The 21351-nt window shown below is 42.0% G+C and overlaps 1 protein-coding gene across 2 annotated transcripts in view; it reads right to left on the bottom strand.

The window, feature by feature from the left end:
- The window catches only part of BCAP31 (B cell receptor associated protein 31), a 45744-nt gene that overhangs the window by 15957 nt on the left and 8436 nt on the right, over positions 1 to 21351 (bottom strand). Inside the window, exons 1-5 of one of the 2 annotated variants that reach the window (XM_056540269.1) lie at positions 17367 to 17588; positions 17080 to 17191; positions 11915 to 12015; positions 10234 to 10378; positions 2236 to 2371 (exon numbers count right to left, since the gene is read on the bottom strand). In XM_056540269.1, coding sequence (XP_056396244.1) covers positions 2236 to 2371; positions 10234 to 10378; positions 11915 to 12015; positions 17080 to 17171 — 474 coding nt within the window. In that variant the 5' untranslated portion in view covers positions 17172 to 17191; positions 17367 to 17588. Of the gene's footprint in view, positions 1 to 2235; positions 2372 to 10233; positions 10379 to 11914; positions 12016 to 17079; positions 17192 to 17366; positions 17589 to 21351 lie in introns of those variants that run through there. The other variant, XM_056540268.1, reaches the window with a different exon arrangement.

Below are 21351 nucleotides of genomic sequence, written 5' to 3'. Positions count from 1 at the left end.
ACCGGAAGGGCATTTTGGGAGAGATTTATCAAAACCTGTGCAGAGGAAACGTTGCACCAATCAGATCGCTTCTTTCATTTTGCACAGGCCTTGTTAAAATGAAAGAAGAAATCTGATAGGTTGCTATGGGCAATAGGGCAACGTTTCCTCTGCACAGGTTTTGATAAATCTCCCTTAAAATGCCCTTCAGGCTCAGTGCGATAGTAAAAAGGCTACTGTACGCAGCGCCATAGCAAGAACATTGACGTAAAAAGGTTTGTAGCATACTGTATACTGTATAATATTTAAGGTCTATCCTTAGGATCAGATTGGTGATGATCCAACAGCACTGTACATCTTGTAGTGGCTGGGTCTGGTATTGCAGCTCACATTACCAGGCACAACTAGCTCCATGCACACATAGGGCTGCAGAAGGGAAAGCCCTGTGTCTGCTCCGACCACATATGGAGCATTTTTCCCGCTCCCCAGCAGAATTCTCAGTGTCAAATACGCTGCGTATACGATGTGTGTGTGGTGACCCTACCCAAAAACTTTGAAACGGGACCAGTAGTTGGACAATTCTTACATTATTCTAGTTCTAGAAAACTCCTATAACAAAGGGTCCATTTCACAATTAGAAAGGTATTTTACAGATCATTAAAAGCTGCAGCAACTCAACAACATTGAACGTCTATTATAATATATATATCCAAATAAAAGCAGCACATCCAGAGCAAACTTTCAGGAGAATTGTGGATGCAAGCGCAATAGAGCCTCGTTGCCCCGGATCTTCTTATATAGTAGTAGATAACGCAGCTCACCACGTAACATTAACAACATGTGGTTTTATTCCATGATGCAGTGTTTTGGCGATCTCACACCACCATTTTCAAGACACTGTCTGCTGCATCATGGAATAAAACCACATGTTGTTCATGTTACGTGGTGAGCTGCGTTATCTACTACTATATCTATATCTATATATCTATCTATCTATCTACACACACTATATATATTATATATATATATATATATATATATATATATATATACACACATACACACACATATACAGTATATATACACACACATATACAGTATATATACACACACATATATATATATATATATATGTGTGTGTATATATACTGTATATGTGTGTGTATGTGTGTATATATATATATATATATATATATATATATATATCACATACACACACACATATACACACACACATATACTTACTTTACACACAGGCATCTTTCCTGATAAAATAAGAATATCATGGGCAGAAATTGTCATCTGATCATAGTTATATTTTCACTAATTAGTAAGAATTCACCTATACTAAAGAGCAGTGTTTCCCAATCAGGGTGCCTCCGGCTGTTGCAAATGCTATGCTGGGGGTTGTAGTTTTGCAATGGCTGGAAACACTCTGGTTGGAATATGTCGCTTTAGAGCCCAGGTATCCAACCTGCTGTTGCAAAACTACAACTCTCAATACAGATGGTAATATAAAACAACCACATGACTAAATTAACCTCTTCATGGTATGGTAGAGACATTAGTAAAGATCCAGCAATCCCCTAATAGATTATTTTTATAAGTATCCGCTATAGAGAATCCAATGATAACTGTAAGGGATGTTAAATATCTATGCAGCTATAAGGTAGGGTCACACACACACACACACACACACACACACACACACACACACACACTGCAGATTTTTTTACTGAAATTTGGTGCAGAAAACCTGCAACATTTACAGAACCAGCAAAGTGAAAGAAAGATTTAAAAAAATATATAAAAAAAAAAAAAGTAATCCCAGTAAATAAAAATAAACATGCAGAAAACCTGTGTGAAATTTTTAATTTTTAGCGTGTCAATTTTGGCAACGGAAACACCGTGGATTCATTGCAGATTTTCCCCGCTAACTTTATTGGGGAAATTAACATCTGCAATAAATTCAGCATTGAAACTGCTTTGGTTAAATGTAACGTACAAATGCCACACAGCAATGGATAGAGATACGAGATCTGTATAGGATGGGATAAGCCAGTGTTTCCCGACCAGGGTGCCTCCAGCTATTGCAAAACTACAACTCCCAACATGCCCGGACAGCCTAAGGCTGTCCGGGCATGCTGGGAGTTGTAGTTTTGCAACAGCTGGAGGCACCCTGGTTGGGAAACACTGGGATAAGCAGACTTGCACTGCTCTTCCTCCATCCCCTGTGTACAGGCCAATATTTGGTACCTTCTTAAGCTTGTCATTCTCCTCCATGTACTTCTTGGCAGCATCGCTTGCGCTCTCGGCTTGCTTTTTGAAGGCCTCGTTGGATGCAAGGAGCGTAGCTTGTTTGGATATCAGTGTGACCAGACGCCTCAGCAGACTGTGGGGAGACCAGAAAGAGTTTTATAGAGAATAGTAACATGATCACCCAATACAATAAACAACTATGCGTTATGTGATCGGCATTAGGGTTCTCAAACAAATGTATAATAGGGTTCTGTTCATCTCAGTCATAGGTCTATATGATACAGAATCCTATGTTTGGGCGGGGGGGGGGGGGGTGTAAAAGGCGTGTACACCAAATTTGCATATGCATTATGGTTTCTGTTATATATGAAAGAAAGAGTTAACAGAGTCATAAAAGGGATTATCCAGAATTTTACAAAGATTAGAATAGGCCGTCCTAGTCTAAGGCTCATTCACACTACGTATTTTTCAAGCGCAATTTCACCCCGAATTCTGCTCGCAGAATAGAGTTCAGCAGCCTTATATTGTTCTCAATGAGATTCTGCTGCACAATTCACACTAAGGGTATATTATTCACACGGCGGAAATGAAAGCCCAATATACTACTATGGGATTCCGCACTTCGGAATATAATAAATTATATATTTATTATTAATAAATACATATGGTCTGGACACAGACAGCAAGTGTTATCATGAGAACATCGTAGTAAAGGAGCTGCATAACTTATGTAATGTGAAAAAAAGACTAAAACATTTGTAATCCACAATGTGAGCAGATGTCCAGCAGAGGGCACCATGGGCTCTGTTGTGTCAGACAAAGCCTGTTGCATATTGACAGTGTGAACAGAGACTAAGACATCCTACTAGACTGCATGGCCTCGAGCAATAAATAAATAAGAATAAAAATGTTTTATATAATTATTTTTTTATTTATTGCTTGGGGCCATGCAGTCTAGTAGGACGTCCTAGTCTCTGTTCACACTGTTAATATGAAAATGTTCACACTGTCAATGTGCAACAGACTTTGTCTGACACAACAGAGCACATGGTGCCCTCTGCTGGGCATCTGCTCACATTGTTTGATTACAAATGTTTTCGTCTTTTTTCACATTACATAATAAGTTATGTAACACCTTACAAGCTCAAAGCCCCGCAGCTCCTTTGCTACGATGTTCTCATGACAACACTTGCTGTCTGTGTCCAGGCATTGTTCAGTGTTATCGTAGGGACATTTTCTGCATTCAGTCTGCCATTCATATAATGTCTGTACAGTTTCTCCACCTAAGAGTGCGGCGATTTCCAGAGAAATACACTGCTCAAAAAAAAAAAAAAAATTTCAAAAAGGATGTTGTAGGCAGCAGAACATTCTCCACAGCGTCTTCAGACTCTGTTACGTCTGTCACATGTGTTCAGTGTGAACCTGCTTTCATCTGTGAAGAGCACAGGGCGCCAGTGGTGTATTTGCCAGTCTTGTGTTTTCTGGCAAATGCCAAACGTTCTGCACGGTGTTGGGCTGTAAGTGCTCTGGAAGTGCTCCTCCTTGCACAAAAGTGGAGGTAGTGGTCCTGCTGCTGGGTTGCTGCCCTCCTACGGCCTCCTCCACGTCTCCTGATTTACTGACCTGTCTCCTGGTAGCGCCTCCATGCTCTGGACACTAAGTTGACAAACAGCAAACCTTCTTGCCACAGCTCGCATTGATGTGCCATCCTGGATGAGCTGCACTACCTGAGCCACTTGTGCGGGTTGTAGACTCCGTCTCATGCTACCACTAGAGTGAAAGCACCGCCAGCATTCAAAAGTGACCAAAACATCAGCCAGGAAGCATAGGACATGAGAAGTGGTCCGTGGTCACCACAGGCAGAGCCACCCCTTTATTAGGGGTGTGTTGCTTATTGCCTATAATTTCCACCTGTTGTCTGTTCCATTTGCACAACAGCATGTGAAATTGATTGTCAATCAGTGTTCTTCCTGAGTGGACAGTGGGATTTCACAGAAGTGTCATTGACTTGGAGTTACATTGTGTTGTTTTAGTGTTTCCTTTATTTTTTTGAGCAGTGTATATTTTATAGGCAATAAAGAGCAACAATAAGAGGTAAACAGTTCATGGTCGTATTTTGAGTTGAAATCAACTGGCTCCAGACAGTTAAACAGATTTGTATATTACTTCTATTAAAAAAATCTTAATCCTTTCAGTACTTATGAGCTTCTGAAGTTAAGGTTGTTCTTTTCTGTCTAAGTGCTCTCTGATGACACCTGTCTCGGGAAACGCCCAGTTTAGAAGAGGTTTGCTATGGGGATTTGCTTCTAAACTGGGCGTTTCCCTAGACACGTGTCGGCAGAGAGCACTTAGACAGAAAAGAACAACCTTAACTTCAGAAGCTCATAAGTACTGAAAGGATTAATATTTTTTAATAGAAGTAATATACAAATCTGTTTAACATTCTAGAGCCAGTTGATAGATATATATATATATATATTAAAAAAAAGCTTTTCCTGGAATACCCCTTTAAATTTTACAAAGGAAGCAACGATCTAATAGGTATAAACTGTAGAAAAGCACTTTTATTGTGTCTGTGATACAACCTATAAGGCTACAAGTTGGAAATGCGGAGGTCCTGGATACTGACGGATAGAGTTGCCCTTTGTAAAGACTGTCCTATATCAGTGTATCCCAACCAGGGTGCCTCCAGCTGTTGCAAAACTACAACTCCCAGCATGCCCGGGCAGCCGAAGGCTGTCCGGGCATGCTGGGAGTTGTAGTTTTGCAACAGCTGGAGGCACGCTGGCTTAGAAACATGGAAGTACAATGACTTCCAGTGCCAAATTATGCTTTTTGTTATTATGCAAGTGAGGCTCAAGTACCCAGGGGGCGCTCCCCAGCATGGCAAGTGCCCAGGTAAGTCCAGCTAGTGTTCTCTTTATTACCACCCACTGACCCACTTGCATCTACCATTTACTGCCAGTATTTAAAGTTAACTACAATAAAGAGATGTTGCCCTCCTAGACTGGATCCTATGGAGGATCTTGAATCGGCCTTTAAGAAAAAATATATATATATTTACAGCCAAAAAGAAGAAGAAGAAGGAAAAAAAAAAAAGGGGGGGGTGGGGGGTGGGAAGGAGAACCCTCGGCCAACAGCAGGAGTAGGAGACACTCATTTGGCCGTAGACGTCTGTTTGTTTACTAGGCTGACGCTTGTAGTTGAGGGATAAACATTCATGTTCTCGGAGCTCAGTGTTCCTGGGCAGCAAAAGACATCTTTCCCCAGAACATTAATTAGTAAACTAGAGCACATGACACATTACAGCGCCAGCACATAACTGTGACCTGTTGTTACACACGCCAAGATAAAAAATATATATAAAAAAAAATAAAAAAATTCCCCCCAGGGAGAGACTGGATGTTCTCAGCTCGGGATGAAGAAAAATCTGTTTCAGCGAGGCCAAAAACAAAAAGCTCTCTGTGTAAGGGATAAAAACATCACATTCAACTGCGTATGTGCCCCGACCGGGACCCCGAGCACGGCCCCAGCTCTGAAACACTAAACCTCTGTAACAAATGAATGGGCAAACTACTACTACTACTGCAAAAAAAAAAAAAAAAACACTACTACTACTGATAATAAAAACAACAACAACTACTACTAATATTACTACTACTAAAAAAAAACAACCACAACAACTATTAATACAACTACCACCACCACTACCGATAATACTACTAAAAATACTACTACCGATAATACTACAACAACAACCACAACAACTATTAATACAACTACCACCACCACTTCCGATAATACTACTAAAAATACTACAACAACAACAACTACAACAACAACTACCAATACTATTAATACTACAACAACTACCAATACTATTAATACTACCACCACCAGATGGTTGCTGTAGGACCTGTGTGATACTGTGGAGGAGGCGGGGCTGAGTTGAAGTGGAGGTCACATGATTCCTGCACAGCCACTACTATCCTGTTCTGTGTGAAGAAATCCGCACCTTAGTGTCACCCCAGTAGTAAGGAGATTACATGAGGAGGAGGTTTGTTACAGTGTGTCACCCCAGTAGTAAGCAGATTACATGAGGAGGAGGTTTGTTACAGTGTGTCACCCCAGTAGTAAGCAGATTACATGAGGAGGAGGTTTGTTAAAGTGTGTCACCCCAGTAATAAGGAGATTACATGAGGAGGAGGTTTGTTACAGTGTGTCACCCCAGTAGTAAGGAGATTACATGAGGAGAGGGATTGTTACAGTGTGTCACCCCAGTAGTAAGGAGATTACATGAGGAGGGGGTTGTTACAGTGTGTCACCCCAGTAGTAAGGAGATTACATGAGGAGGGGGTTGTTACAGTGTGTCACCCCAGTAGTAAGGAGATTACATGAGGAGGTTTGTTACAGTTTGTCACCCCAGTAGTAAGGAGATTACATGAGGAGGTTTGTTACAGTGTGTCCCCCAAGTAGTAAGGAGATTACATGAGGAGGTTTGTTACAGTGTGTCACCCCAGTAGTAAGGTAATTACATCTACTACCACCACCATCACTAAAACTACTACTGTTACTACTACTACTAATACTAATAGTTCTTAGTGTCCGCAGAAAGAATTATCCTGTCCATGCAGACATTTCGGACGTGTAAACAAGGCCTATAATAGTAAAGCTACTACTAATAAATAACAATAATACTACTATAATAGCGTATAACACATAAAACAAATATGAAATAAGGAATAATCGCATCTCTATAGAGCAGTAATCTCCAAACTGTGGACCTCCAGATGTTGAAAACTACAACTTCCAGTAAAAAGGTTTTCATCTTTTATGACTCATTTATGAAAACTGTCTTAAAAAAATAAATAAATAAACAGCCCATAGCAACCGGAGGCCAAGTTTAATTTATAAAACTGAATGCAGAGTTCTGATTGGTTGCTATGGGCAACAAAGCATTTTCTCTCATTGATAGTATTGATAAACAATGGGGGAATGTGTTTGCTCAGTGTCCTGTGCTATGTGTACGTTACTAAAGCTACGGGTAGACTGGTTTTTCCGGTGTGTAATTTATCATTATTTGGACGTCTCGTCTATTTTTATGACCTGTGCGCCCATACCTAAGCCATATAATCTGCAGCCTCGTATGGTGCCAGAATTTTTTTTTTTTATATTTATTTATTTTTTCAGTAAAACTTTGTGAAAAAGTAGCATTTAATAATTTTAGCACATAATATAGACCCTGTCAAAAAGCATAAAGCTCTAAAAAGAAAATTTTTGCCCAGCTTGGGCTGCTCAAAATTTTGTGACAATTTGAAGCAAAATACACAAAGGGGTACTCCGCCCCTAAACATCTTATCCCCTATCCATAGGATAGGGAATAAGATGTTTGATCACAGGGATCTGGACGCTGGTACCTACCCGCAATCTCCTGCGCAGACCCCCAGTCATCCCCCTTTGGATAGGGGGATAAGATGTCGGAATACTCCTTTAATTATAAATTTCCCACTACCAGGCAGCCTTCGCCAGCAGGCACCACGTCACTGATGCCTGCTGGGGGCCTCCGTTTCTATGCCGTACATTTTTCGGTAAAAATTACACTATCTTTATTCTGTAGGTCAATTTGATTAAAATGAAAATAAAATGAAAATTTTGTCCATTTTTAATGGGAGGGGTGTTGAGTGGGGACTTTAGGATGCAAATGCGCATGTGCAAAGTAAAAACAGTACATGGTTTCCCGTATGGAACCGTATACATGTGCGTTTCCCATTGACGTCCATGTTAAAAAAAAAAAAAAACGTATGTGGTTGCAGTACGGTTTTTAAACCAGAGTCAAAACCGAGGTTGACTACGGTTTTGTCTTAAAAAAAACCGTACTGCAACCGGGAAAACAGTATGGCAAAAACGTGATGTGAACCCAGCCTGACACTGCTGTCAGTTTCCCTTTAAAGGGGTTATCCAGGAAAAAAAACTTCATTTTATATATCAACAGGCTTCAGAAAGTTAAACAGATTTGTAAATTACTTCTATTAAAAAAATCTTAATCCTTTCAGTACTTATGAGCTTCTGAAGTTAAGGTTGTTCTTTTCTGTTTAAGTGCTCTCTGATGACACCTGTCTCGGGAAACGTCCAGTTTAGAAGAGGTTTGCTATGGGGATTTGCTTCTTAACTGGGCGTTTCCCGAGACAGGTGTCATCAGAGAGCACTTAGACAGAAAAGAACAACCTTAACTTCAGAAGCTCATAAGTACTGAAGGGATTAAGATTTTTTAATAGAAGTAATTTACAAATCTGATATCCAATAGGAAAAAGAAGCGGAGCACTCACCAGACCTTGAATGCAGGTTGACTTTATTGACCGGAACGATCGAAGGCATAGGGGGGGGAGGTGGTACAGAGAGGGGAGTGTGACTTAGAAAAGTTTTTTCCTGGATAACCCCTTTAAATTTACACAATGTAGATATAGGTGAAACAGCAAAATATAAGGAAAGGCCATACAATTAACACCGTAATATGGTAAACCTACTGTGAAACAGAAGAATAGTGTAGTGGTTTTCAAACTGTGACATATCAGCTGTAGCAAAACTACAACTCCCTGCATGCCCGGACAGCCGTTCGCTGTCCGGGCATGCTGGGAGTTGTAGTTTTGCAACAGCTGGAGGTCACAGTATGTAGACCACTGGAATAGTGTATGATATAATGGCACGGGTCAGCATGTATTTTTATTTCTGAGACGTCTAAGAACACATATTAGGAGAGTAGATGCTGCCACCTTGTGGCCAGATGAAGAATAAGGCTGCATTCACACCACGTTTTTGCAATACAGTTCCCGTATCAGGTTTTTGATGAAAAACTGATTCCTCAAAACTGGACTAAACTGTATCAAAACGTGTGTACAATTTTTAACCCGTATACAGTTAAAAAGTCACCCCAGATAGAGGGCAAAAATACAGAGAGACGGGATGGCAGTAACAGTTTACTGCCTGCCAGTCCCTTTGTATTTTTTGCCCTCTATCTGGGGTGACTATCTAAAAAAATTGGTTGGTCTCCATTTGGACCTAATCGTCAGCTCTCATATATTCTAAAAACGGGGGTCTCTCTGCACTGATATGACAATAATTGAGGACAGGAACTCCTTCTCAAGAGTCCAATTCAAGTGCTATCTGTATCTTATGGACCTTTTGATGTGCTATCGGCTCACACACTATCTAAAATATTGTTCTTGATCGAATTGTGGTCCTATTGTATTATATTGGTTATTCATCTAACTACTAAACTTACAGTGACCTAACCCGACTTTAGCTGAACTTTACTAACCCACGGACCTTGCACTAATATCCTTAACAATACTGTGTATGTGCTTTTGTTTGTTATTGTTATTTACACCTTGTGACGTATTTATGTTCTAATGTGGAGTCCTCTCACTCCCTGGAGAATGGGTAGATAAAAGTGGGGAATTGTGTAGAGCGCTCCTGCTGTAAAAAGACGGACTCAGGACGCCACATTTGCAAAGGACAATTAGAAAATGAAAGGACAACGCGTTTCGGCGCTCACATGCGCCTTCATCAGGTCCACAGTAGGATAAGAGAGATGCGTCCTGAGGTGCCGGCTGTGCTTGTGTGGCTGACACAGCCACACAAGCACAGCCGGCACCTCAGGAAGCATCTCTCTTATCCTACTGTGGACCTGATGAAGGCGCATGTGAGCGCCGAAACGCGTTGTCCTTTCATTTTCTAATAAATTTTCCTGTGCAAACGTGGTGTCCTGAGTCCATCCTTTTACAGCAGGAGCGCTCTACACAATTCCCCACCCATTCTCTCTTTAGTGTAGACACTCACCTGTACCCTATCCCCCATCCCAGCACATACAGTTCTTTGTGCACTGTATTTTGTGATCAATTTATTAAATTAAGATTTGAGTTTTATTTTGGGCCTAATTGGTGAATATTTGTTCTAAGAGTATAGAAGGAAAAACATCACGTCTGATGTGGTACTTACAAAGACAGGAGGAGGGAGAAGCCGGCTATGTACAGGTTACGCTGAGCTCTGAACAGTTTCATGTGAATATGTTCCACAGCGATTGGGTTGTTCTTTAGGTCCACATTCTCCCCGACTCCATACTTCTGGATCTCACGGAACGCATCTGGTAAGAGGAAAAAAAAAAAAAAATATATGACTTTACAGTGAATACATGGAGACTACTGAAAGGTTCCCAGTAGCACATAATAGAAGCTTGACTAATCCCACCGCATCTTCACTACCCCCATGATTAGTTAAATAGTAGTGAACAGACAGGACACAAGTCACTTCACTTAAAAGGGGTACTCCACTGGAAAACATGAACTGGTGCCAGAAAGTTAAACAGATTTGTAAATGACTTCTATTTAAAAAAAAATGTAATCCTTCCAGTACTTCTCAGCTGCTGTTATGCTACACAGTAAGGATTTTTTTTTCTGCCTGACCACAGTGCTCTCTGCTGACACCTCTGTCCATTTTAAGAACTTTCCAGAGTAGGAGCAAATCCCCATAGAAAACCCCTCCTGCTCTGGACAGTTCCTAAAATGGACAGAGATGTCAGCAGAGAGGAAATACAAAAAGAAAAGAACTCCCTGTGGATCACAACAGCAGCTGATAAGTACTGGAAGGATTAAGATTTTTTTTAAATTGAAGTAATTTACAAATCTGTTTAACTTTCTGGCACCAGTTGATTTAAAAAAACAAAAAAAAAATACTTTTTAGGGTGTCATACAGATAGATAGATGCAGGTAGATGGCTCAAATACCAGTGAAACATTAGATATTATTGATGGATCTGCCCCTACAAATAGGAATGATGCAGACTATAACCCGACTAAAACAGATGGGATAAGTAACACCAGTGGGTGTCTCTCCTTAGAGGGGGGGGGGGGGGGAGAACTTGTTTGTTCACTTATACAAGGCACAGTGATATCTGAAACATATTTCTATAAGTATTGCTGCTTTCCCTCAGTGCCTTCCAAACTGGGTGGCGCAACACATTGGTTTGTTGGGGACAGACCCTGTGTGTGTTTCAGGACCGTTCCATACTGCAGCAGCCACCGCCGTTAACTGGCCTGTGCTACTAATCTTGAACTGCCAGCTGGTGCAGTGCCACTTAGTCATCAAAGTGGCACAGGGGGTGATAAATGGGGGAGTGGTGACAAAGTGGAATAGGGGAAGGTGTGGGAGGAGGTGGGGCGGGGGAGAAATGGCGCAGTGGTCACTTCAAATCAGTGAGCTGCGGTGGCTGCTGGGACTTCTGATGAGTGACACCCCTGATGATGCGCCAAAGAGCTGGACCGAGGACAGGTGTGAAGTGAAAGGGGGGGAAATCGAGGGGGGAGAATGAAGTGACAGGGTGTGACCGGAGAGGGGGTGTAAAATGGCACTGGGGGTGATGAAATAACAGAGGAGTGATGGTACAGATGGGTAGAAAATACATTTGTATTGCTGATCCTGATCACGTTGTGCAACGTGTGATATATGCAATTGGCACTATGGCGAGGAGAGCGTCACAAAACTACGCATGTCTAAAAAAGAGGTCACCAAGATGAAGTTTCAAGAGTTCCGCTTTAACCATTATTTAACATAGAGGGCAGTAGTAGTATAGAGGTAGTCTTCTTTACCAGATCAACCCTGTAAAGTAGCAATGAGAAACTTACCTAACAGCAGGAGCAATAAGATCACTATCAGGACCACAAAGAAAGTGTTCCCATAAGCCACTGCCAACTTCACCAGGCGAGATTTGAAGATTTTCTGCCATCTGCCAAGACAAAGAAGTTATATGTAATAAAACGGTCATATCTGTTCCCTCTGTGCCGTCTTCTGTCATCACTTGTCCCTTTGTACCCAATGTTCACTGCCAGCTTGTTCACTTGTGCCCTGGATTGAGGTGGGCAGTATAAGGAAAGAGGGCATAATGTGCGCAGAGGAATGGAGACAAGTGGGAGATGTGAAATCTGATGACAAGCAGTAGGCGGCCAGTACAATGGGGATGAAAGGGCTTGAAAGGGTGTTCCTGTCTCATAAGGTGATGATATATCGCTAAAATATTTCATCCCATTGGGAATAACATGGTAGCCTTACGCCCCTTAAAAAGGGGTTATCCACGGGAAAAAGAAAAAAAAATTCTATATCAACTGGCTCCAGAAAGAGAAACAGCTTTGTAAATTACTTCTATTAAAAAAAAAAAAATCTTAATCCTTTCAGTACTTATGAGCTGCTGAAGTTGGGTGTTCTGTCTAAGTGCTCTCTGATGACACCTGTCTCGGGAACCGCCCAGTTTAGAAGCAAATCCCCATAGCAAACCTATTCTACTCTGTGCAGTTCCCGAGACAAGCAGAGATGTCAGCAGAGAGCACTGTTGCCAGACCGAAAACAACAACTCAACTTCAGCATCTGATAATTATTGAAAGGATTAAGATTTTTTTTAATAGAAGTAATTTAAAAAAAATCTGTTTAACTTTCTGGATCCAGGTGATATAAAAAAATAAATAAAAATAAAAAGTTTTTTCCTGGAACACCCCTTTAATAAAGGCAAAGTTTTACGGGGTTAGTGGACTACAGCCATGCTACTAGTACTAGCTTAGCGCTGACTTTTACTACTGTATTCAGTCGATAACATTTGTAGAACAATGCATAGGACACTTAGAGTGCCCGATATATACAGAGACAATATATACATATATATATATATACATATATATATATATATATATATATATATATATATATATATATATATATATAAATATGCAAATCAGCTCATTACATCACATTTTCAGGCGATGTTCCCTGGTATCAGCTTGGCGCCAGTTGCGGAATATAAAAAGCTAATCAGGATTAATGCCAAGCCAGAACTCTCTCTCCAGAAGGAAAGAGCACCCATCTGCAGACAGCTGTTTCGGGGTACTGTTCCCTCGTCAGTACAGAGCAGGGTAATCTGGCTTGGCTGAGATGAGGGGCCTTAGATCAACTAAACGGGATGAGTATTGAGTTAAATACTCATCATATATATATATATATATATATATATATATATATATATATATATATATATATTTGAAGGAGAACCGCACGTACAGCATGTACAGGTGCAAGCTGGTTCGGTCCAGGTAGGGCTACCAAAATTACAAAAAAATGCAGCAGCACTCCGATCCAGATGAAATGATGTTAGGCTTTATTCATCAAGTGAAAAAACACGCAACGTTTCAGCCGTCTCACGCGCTCTTTGTCAAGCAATGACAAAGACCGTGTGAGACGGTTGAAACGTTGAGTGTTTTTTCACTTAATGAATAAAGCCTAACATCATTTCATCTGGATCGGAGTGCTGCTGCATTTTTTTTTTGTGTATATTAGATACACACACACACACATATATTATATACACATCTCAGAATCTGGTAGATTTTACCAGGATCAGGAATCAACCTACAGTGTGGTTCAACAAAATAAATATATAGAAATCTAATATATTATTTGTTTATTTTTTGTCTATTTTTTACTAGTTTAAATAAACATTAAACATAATTACATCACTTACCATATAAAACATAAGAATTTGGCGCCCTCCAGTGGCTTTTTTTTTTTTTTTTTTTTTTTTTTTATTACTGCAGTGTTTACTAACCAGTATTCCTCCAGCTGCTGCAAAACTACAATTCCCAGCATGCCCAGACAGCCGAAGGCTGTCTGGGCATGCTGGGAGTTGTAGTTTTGCAGCAGCTGGAGACACACTGGTTAGAAAACACTGCATTACAGCATCTTTTTGTTGTATTTATTTGATACAAATCATCCAACAATACATGTACATGCATCAGTTGTGGCAAGGAGGGCATAGTATCCATTTCTACTGGCCTAATACTGACTAAATATTAAAAAATGTTTTACCACTGCTTGAAATCTTCCTATGCAGCTGATGTGTATATCACAATAGTTTTATATCAGTATGAGACTGGCTCAGAATAGCGTTATGCATTAACCGCCAGGGAGTTGTGTTTGTAACTTCATTCTGTATTGTAACTTGTGCACTTTTGTACTATTTTGTTTAGGTAATCAAAATTTTTGACACATCTCTACAATAGGTACAATTTCACTTTTGATCAGTCGGGGTCTGAGTGTTCAGACCCCAACCGATCACTACAATGAGCAGAGAGAGACAAGCGCATGGCTGATCACTTCCCTCCCTGCTCTCTGTCCGTGTGACCGGGACCATTTTAAATACCAGTCTTTTCCAAACAGGGTGCTTCCAGCTGTTGCCGTTGGCTGTTCGGCCATGCTGGGAGTTGTAGTTTTACAACAGCAGGAGGCACCCTGGTTGGGAAACCACACACTTGGAGTGTACTTCTCCCGGCTCTTTCTATTGATCAATGGGGGTATGAACACTCAGATCCTGAAATATCAAAACTTTTGAGGTGTAAAAAGGTTTAAGTTATTTTCAGGGTCAATGGGTGTCCCACAGGCTATCAAGTATTGACATAGTAATACTCCTGTAATACAGCAGTTTTAAAATGGGTCTTCTTAAAGGGGTACTCCAGTGGAAAACTTTATATTTTTTTTAAGATCAACTGGTACCACAAAGTTAAACAGATTTGTAATTTACTTCTGTTAAAAAAAAAAAAAAAATTCTTAATCCTTCCAGTACTTATTAGCAGCTGTATACTACAGAGAAAAATTATTTTCTTTTTGAATTCCTTTTCTGTCTGACCACAGTGCTCTCTGCTGATATCTCTGTCCATTTTAGGAACTGTCCAGAGCAGCATATGTTTGCTATGGGGATTTTCTCCTGCTCAGGACAGTTCCTGAGATGGACAGAGGTGTCAGCAGAGAGCACTGTGGTCATGACAGAAAAGAAATCCAAAAAGAAAATAATTTCCTCTGTAGTATACAGCCGCTAATAAGTACTGGAAGGATTAAGATTTTTTTTAAATAGAAGTAATTTACAAATCTGTTTTACTTTCTTGCACCAGTTGATTTAAAAAAAAAAAAATGTAAAAAAAAAAGTTTTCCACCTGAGTCCCCCTTTAATATTAACCTTTAAAACCCATCTAGCTGCATTTCTAGCACCTACCATCCTGTCCTCTAAGCCAATAACATCTCTTGGGGGCACAGTGACGACATTTATTATAAGGCTCATCTACTGACGGCAAGAAGAAAAGTAATGAAGAGTTTCTTAGGGTAGAACAGATGTGAACACGGGCATTAGTGGATATACTTTATATTCGTAAAGGATTAGATGGACAGGAGCTTGGATTTGCAGGTACTGTGTACTCAGACACCTCATGTTTCATTCCTAAGTAAATATGTGACAGTACCCTATCGGCAGCCATTGAGATCCAAAGTAGGTTCTCTAACGTCTATACAAGCAAAACTAGACAACGGGTCGAACTAGACACAGGACAAAACAAACCAGGGTGACACAATCTCCCACCAGTATATACTAAAAGGGAATGGTTTACAGAATCAAACTATGGCACGATACCAGATTTAAGTCTATAGTTTCCCAACCAGTGCGCCTCTAGCTGTTGCAAAACAGCTCAAATACACAGCAATGTAGTGACTATTGACCCTGTAAGCCTGGGATAGAAATCCTATATGACATAGTACGAACAATCTATTGGAGATTGTGCTTTAGAATATGGGGATTCTGTAAGATGTTGTACTGGACCCAGATACAATGCATCTGATAAAAATGAATTTATAAATACATTTTAAAAAAAATTTAAAGAAGAAAGAAATACTGGGAAAAAAATGGGGAGGAAACATGGGCAGAAAAGAGAACATTGATATGAAAGGGATAAGGAAAGAAAGGAAAAATAAGGATGGATGGGGAAAAAAAAAGAGACAAGAGGAAGAAGGAAAGGAAGGAAAGGAAATGAAGGAAGGAAAGGAAGGAAAGGAAAGGAAAGGAAAGGAAGGAAAGGAAAGGAAAGGAAGGAAAGGAAGAAAGGAAAGAAAGGAAGAAAGGAAAGGAAGGAAGAAAAAGGAAGGAGCGAGGAAGAAAAGGAAGGAGCGAGGAAGAAAAGGAAGGAGCGAGGAAGAAAAGGAAGGAGCGAGGAAGAAAAGGAAGGAGCGAGGAAGAAAAGGAAGGAGCGAGGAAGAAAAGGAAGGAGCGAGGAAGAAAAGGAAGGAGCGAGGAAGAAAAGGAAGGAGCGAGGAAGAAAAGGAAGGAGCGAGGAAGAAAAGGAAGGAGCGAGGAAGAAAAGGAAGGAGCGAGGAAGAAAAGGAAGGAGCGAGGAAGAAAAGGAAGGAGCGAGGAAGAAAAGGAAGGAGCGAGGAAGAAAAGGAAGGAGCGAGGAAGAAAAGGAAGGAGCGAGGAAGAAAAGGAAGGAGCGAGGAAGAAAAGGAAGGAGCGAGGAAGAAAAGGAAGGAGCGAGGAAGAAAAGGAAGGAGCGAGGAAGAAAAGGAAGGAGCGAGGAAGAAAAGGAAGGAGCGAGGAAGAAAAGGAAGGAGCGAGGAAGAAAAGGAAGGAGCGAGGAAGAAAAGGAAGGAGCGAGGAAGAAAAGGAAGGAGCGAGGAAGAAAAGGAAGAAGCGAGGAAGAAAAGGAAGAAGCGAGGAAGAAAAGGAAGAAGCGAGGAAGAAAAGGAAGAAGCGAGGAAGAAAAGGAAGAAGCGAGGAAGAAAAGGAAGGAGCGAGGAAGAAAAGGAAGGAGCGAGGAAGAAAAGGAAGGAGCGAGGAAGAAAAAAGAAAAAAAAAGGAAAGAAAGAATAAAGAAAGGAAGAAAAAGAAGAGTGAAAAAGCAAAAAGTACAACATGAAAAAAAGAAAAAGGATAAATAAAATAAAAGAAAGGAAGGGGACATTGTGACAATCTTCAAGAAGGTTTTACTACCTTGTGGGTGAAATAAAAGGGATGCACAGCAATAAGACCAGAAAGACCTCAGCGTATAGGAAGGCTGCTACCGCAGTCCACTGGAGACTCATGGTTCACCAACTGCAATGGCCTAAAAAGAAAACAAGAACAAAGAAAGTTTATCTAGTGAGAGTATAAAACACAGAGGAGCCTGGAGGAGTATACATCACTGCAGCCACATACAAAGCCGGGAGGAACAACAGAGACCAGGAGCCTCATTTGTTTTGCAAATACAACCCTGGCCCTATTACCCGCACACAGCTCACCCTGCAGGGAGGACACGTTACTGTGGATATTAGGAGCCGGCTAAACATTAACAGACAGGAAGAAGTTACACAGACATCAACAGAAGGAAAAAAAAAGGGATTTAGAGAAGTGTTTCCCCAACCAGGGTGCATCCTGCTGTTGGAAAACTACAACTCCCAGCATGCCTGGAGTCTTCGTTTTGCAACAGCTGGAGGCACCCTTACGGTGTCCATTTTAAGACATCATCAGCCGTAACTCCGTCCTGCGGCAAAACAGCGTCCCGCCTCCTCCCTTGGACCAATCTCTGATATCCGAAACCTCCCTCATCCGAAACCTCCCTCATCTGAAAAACCTTCCTACCGTGTAGCAGAGCCGAGTCAGTGTAGGCTCTCTACTGTACATGCTATTCAGCGTCGGCTCTGCTCTACAGACTCTATAGAACATGTAGTGTCTGTAGTAAATGTGCAAGTTTCACAGTTTTGACTCTGCTATACATGCTGTGCAGTGTCGGCTCTGCTATGCGGCAGGAAGTTTCATCTGAGGGAGGATTGGTGTGAGGGAGGAGGCGGGACGCTGTTTCACCTGATATGGGGACGGTGTTGCGGCTGACGACTGATGATGTCCTAAAATGGACGCTGTATTACTCCATTTTTGGACATTGTCAGTCGTAATTCTGTCCTGCGGCGAAACAGCGCCCCGCCTCCTCCCTCTGACCAGCCCCAACTCCCTCCTCCGTCATCCGAAACTCCCTCATTTGAAATTCCGTCATGCTTCAGATGAAAAACCCTTACACACACCAAGAACTTCCTCTGTAGTATACAGCAGCTGATAACTACTGGAAGGATTAAGATTTTTAAATAGATAGAAGTTATTTACAAATCTGTTTAACTTTCTGGCACCAGTTGATTTAAAAAATATATTTTCCAGGGGAGAACCCCTTTAATTAAAGGAAGATCAGCAGTATCCTGGGGTGGCTCCCATATTAAAGTGATCTTCCATAATAAGACAACCTATCTAACTTGGTGACCTGTAAATCACATCTAACACAAGAGATTGCCCTAATTCAATGTATTATAATTTATACCTATTGGGAAACTCAGAACTGCACTAAAGATAAGAAGGCAAATAAAGAGTAAGCCGGACTGAACTCTATTATGTGCCAACAGCCTCACATACTGTAACTTTTCTTTTCTCATCTTGAAAAAGAAAGATAAAACTGCATAAATTTTTCTGCATCCCCCCCCCCCCCAAAAAAAAATTAAAAAAATAGTACGTGTGTTTTTTAATTTTTTTATTTAAGTTGTGTGGGGGAAAAAAAAACCTACGGTGATCTATGGGAGAAAAATGCCTAACTGGGTGGAGTAACGCCACACCTGCTACATGCTAAGTCACCAAGCCAAAAAACACACCCCAAATGAGGAAAATCACCATAAAGGACAAGCACTGTGGGTAAAGCATTTTATACCTCCCTACTGATTGCCGGCTGACATCCCACCATCACCAATTTCTTTATATAGTGATGTTTATATTCAATGCTTTTCCCCAAAAAACACCATGTGTGAAACCACCCTAACGGTAGCGTGACATGTTACGGTATGCAGTGTATTTTGCGCTGTGGATCCGCTGAAGACCGACCCTAGAGTGAGCCCCCTGCCTGTGCCCTTGTGTCCGCTGCTAAGAGCACATACACAGGGTTCTGCGCAACTGTAGTAAATTGCGTGCGCATGTGCAGTTTTATCTCGGACATCGCGGCTGCTCTCTGCCTAGCTCAGGGAGCAGAGGAGCGTCCGTGATGTCTGTGAGTAAAAAATGTGCATGCGCGCGCAATTTACTACAGTCGCGCAGATCCCCGTGTATGTGCTTTTCACAGAAAATTGCTGCTACGATCAAGCACAGGCAGGAGGAGCACTCTAGGGTCAGTCATCGGCGGATCCGCAGCGATCAGTTACGTGTGGACCCCACTGTTAGTACTTAAAACATTACCATCAGTGTCAATGGGTCTTCCGCGAGACCCGTTCACACTGAGGAAATTCAGCGGCGGCCAATTCCGCTGCTGAAACTGTTCCGCACAGAGAATGAACATGTTAATTCTTTGTGCGGGATTCTGTGAGCACTGCATAGCCGTCAATGGTGACGGCGCAGTGCCGCGCGGTCCTACCGCCGAAGTATTTTCTTGAGCAGTTGCCAGACGGAATCTCCGCTCGTTGAGCGGAGATTCCGTCTGGCAACTGCTCAAGAAAATACTTCGGCGGTAGGACCGCGCGGCACTGCGCCGTCACCATTGACGGCCCTAAAGGAGATCTGCAGGAGATCTCATCCCCTGAGGAAGTCACCGATTGGGTGAGGGAACGCGTGGGGCTTCAGAGGAGACAGGACGAGCAGCAGCCTCCTAACTGGTTACACTGATCGGAGGGTGGAGCTGGGAGTCTCAGCCTGAGACTGTCACTGAGGCTTTTCGGGATTTTCGGGACTCACACCAGACCGCCCGTAGCAGCCTCCTGACCGCAGACAACGAATCGGGCGATTATTCGATAACAACGATTCCCGTTATCGAATTTAATCGCTTAATTGTTACAGCTCTAGATTAATGTAATATTGCATTTTCTACTAGTTTATTATTCATACTAGATGTGCTGTTTCATAAAGTCTTTTTTTTCCTTTTTGGTGTATTATGTAACTCTTACGCCTCCAAGAGCACCCACACATATTATGGCCCAGATTTATCAAACTGCGTGAGAGAAAAAGTGGAGGGATTTTTCCACAACAACCAATCACAGCTCAGCTAATGAGCTCTGGTAAAGTGAAAGCTGAGCTGTGATTGGTTGCTATGGAAAAATCTCTCCACTTAACAGTTTGATAAATCTGGGCCATTATATGAATATTTACTATAGCTGAGCCCCCTTGGTTTTCTTATGTGTCTGATCGCGGGAGGTCCGCAGCCGACATGACCCCTCCATGTATCTCTATGGGAGAGGCGGGGATGCAGCGTTCATGCCTCCCCCATAGAGCTGTATGGAGGGGGCTTGTCATAGTCCTCAATGAAGTTGACGAAAAGCACATTAGCCGGGCCCCTATACGGGAGATCACGGGGGTCCCACCGGTCGGACCCCCATCCGCCCCACACACACACACAATCCTGCGGATGGGGATAAGTGTCTAAGACTGCAGTACTCCTTTAAAGAGATACTCCCGCGTTGGATAACCTACCCCCTATGCATCAGGATAGGTGACTGATCACACAGGGTCCGACCGCTGAGATTTTGCTATGTATATACCGAAAATCCGCAACTGTGGATTTGACATATATTGGAGGAAGGTTTATCAAAACTTGTGCAAAGGATAAGTTCACCAGTTGCCCATAGCAACCAATCAGATCACTTCTTTCATTTTTCAGAGGCCTTTTCAAAAAATGAAAGAAGTGACCTGATTGGTTGCTATGGGCAACTGGTCAACTTTTCCTCTGCACAGGTTTTGATAAATCTTCCCCAATATTGACTTTTAGATATTAGTATATTTGTCCTCAGACCCACAAATGGTGTTGATTTGCCGCTGCTGACGTGGATATTAAAAGGAGAACTCCTGTAGGGGGGAAAAAATTAAAAAAAAAAAATTATCCCCTATCCTAAGCATAGGGGATAAGTGTTAGATCGTGGGGGGTCCGACAGCTGGGGCCCCCTGCGATCTCCTGTACGGGGACCCGACTCGCTCCTGCTGAATGCAGGAGCCGAGCGTTTTCAACCCCAGCCAAAGCTGCAGCCAACACGCCCCCTCCATTCACTTCTATGGCAGGGCCGGAGATTGCCGAAGGCAGCACTCCGACCCTACCATAGAAGTGTATGGAGGGGGCATGTTGGCCGCAGCTTCGGCTGTGGTCGAAAACGCTCGGCTCCTGCATTGAGCAGGAGCGAGCCGGGTCCCCGTACAGGAGATCGCAGGGGGCCCCAGCTGTCGGACCCCCCGCGATCTAACACTTATCCCCTATGCTTAGGATAGAGGATAAAAAAA

This window comes from Hyla sarda, chromosome 9, assembly GCF_029499605.1.
Source record: "Hyla sarda isolate aHylSar1 chromosome 9, aHylSar1.hap1, whole genome shotgun sequence".
In the NCBI taxonomy this organism is placed as follows: Eukaryota; Metazoa; Chordata; class Amphibia; order Anura; family Hylidae; genus Hyla; species Hyla sarda.
Note: the sequence above shows the minus strand (reverse complement) of the source record. Positions and strands in the feature narration are given on the sequence as shown.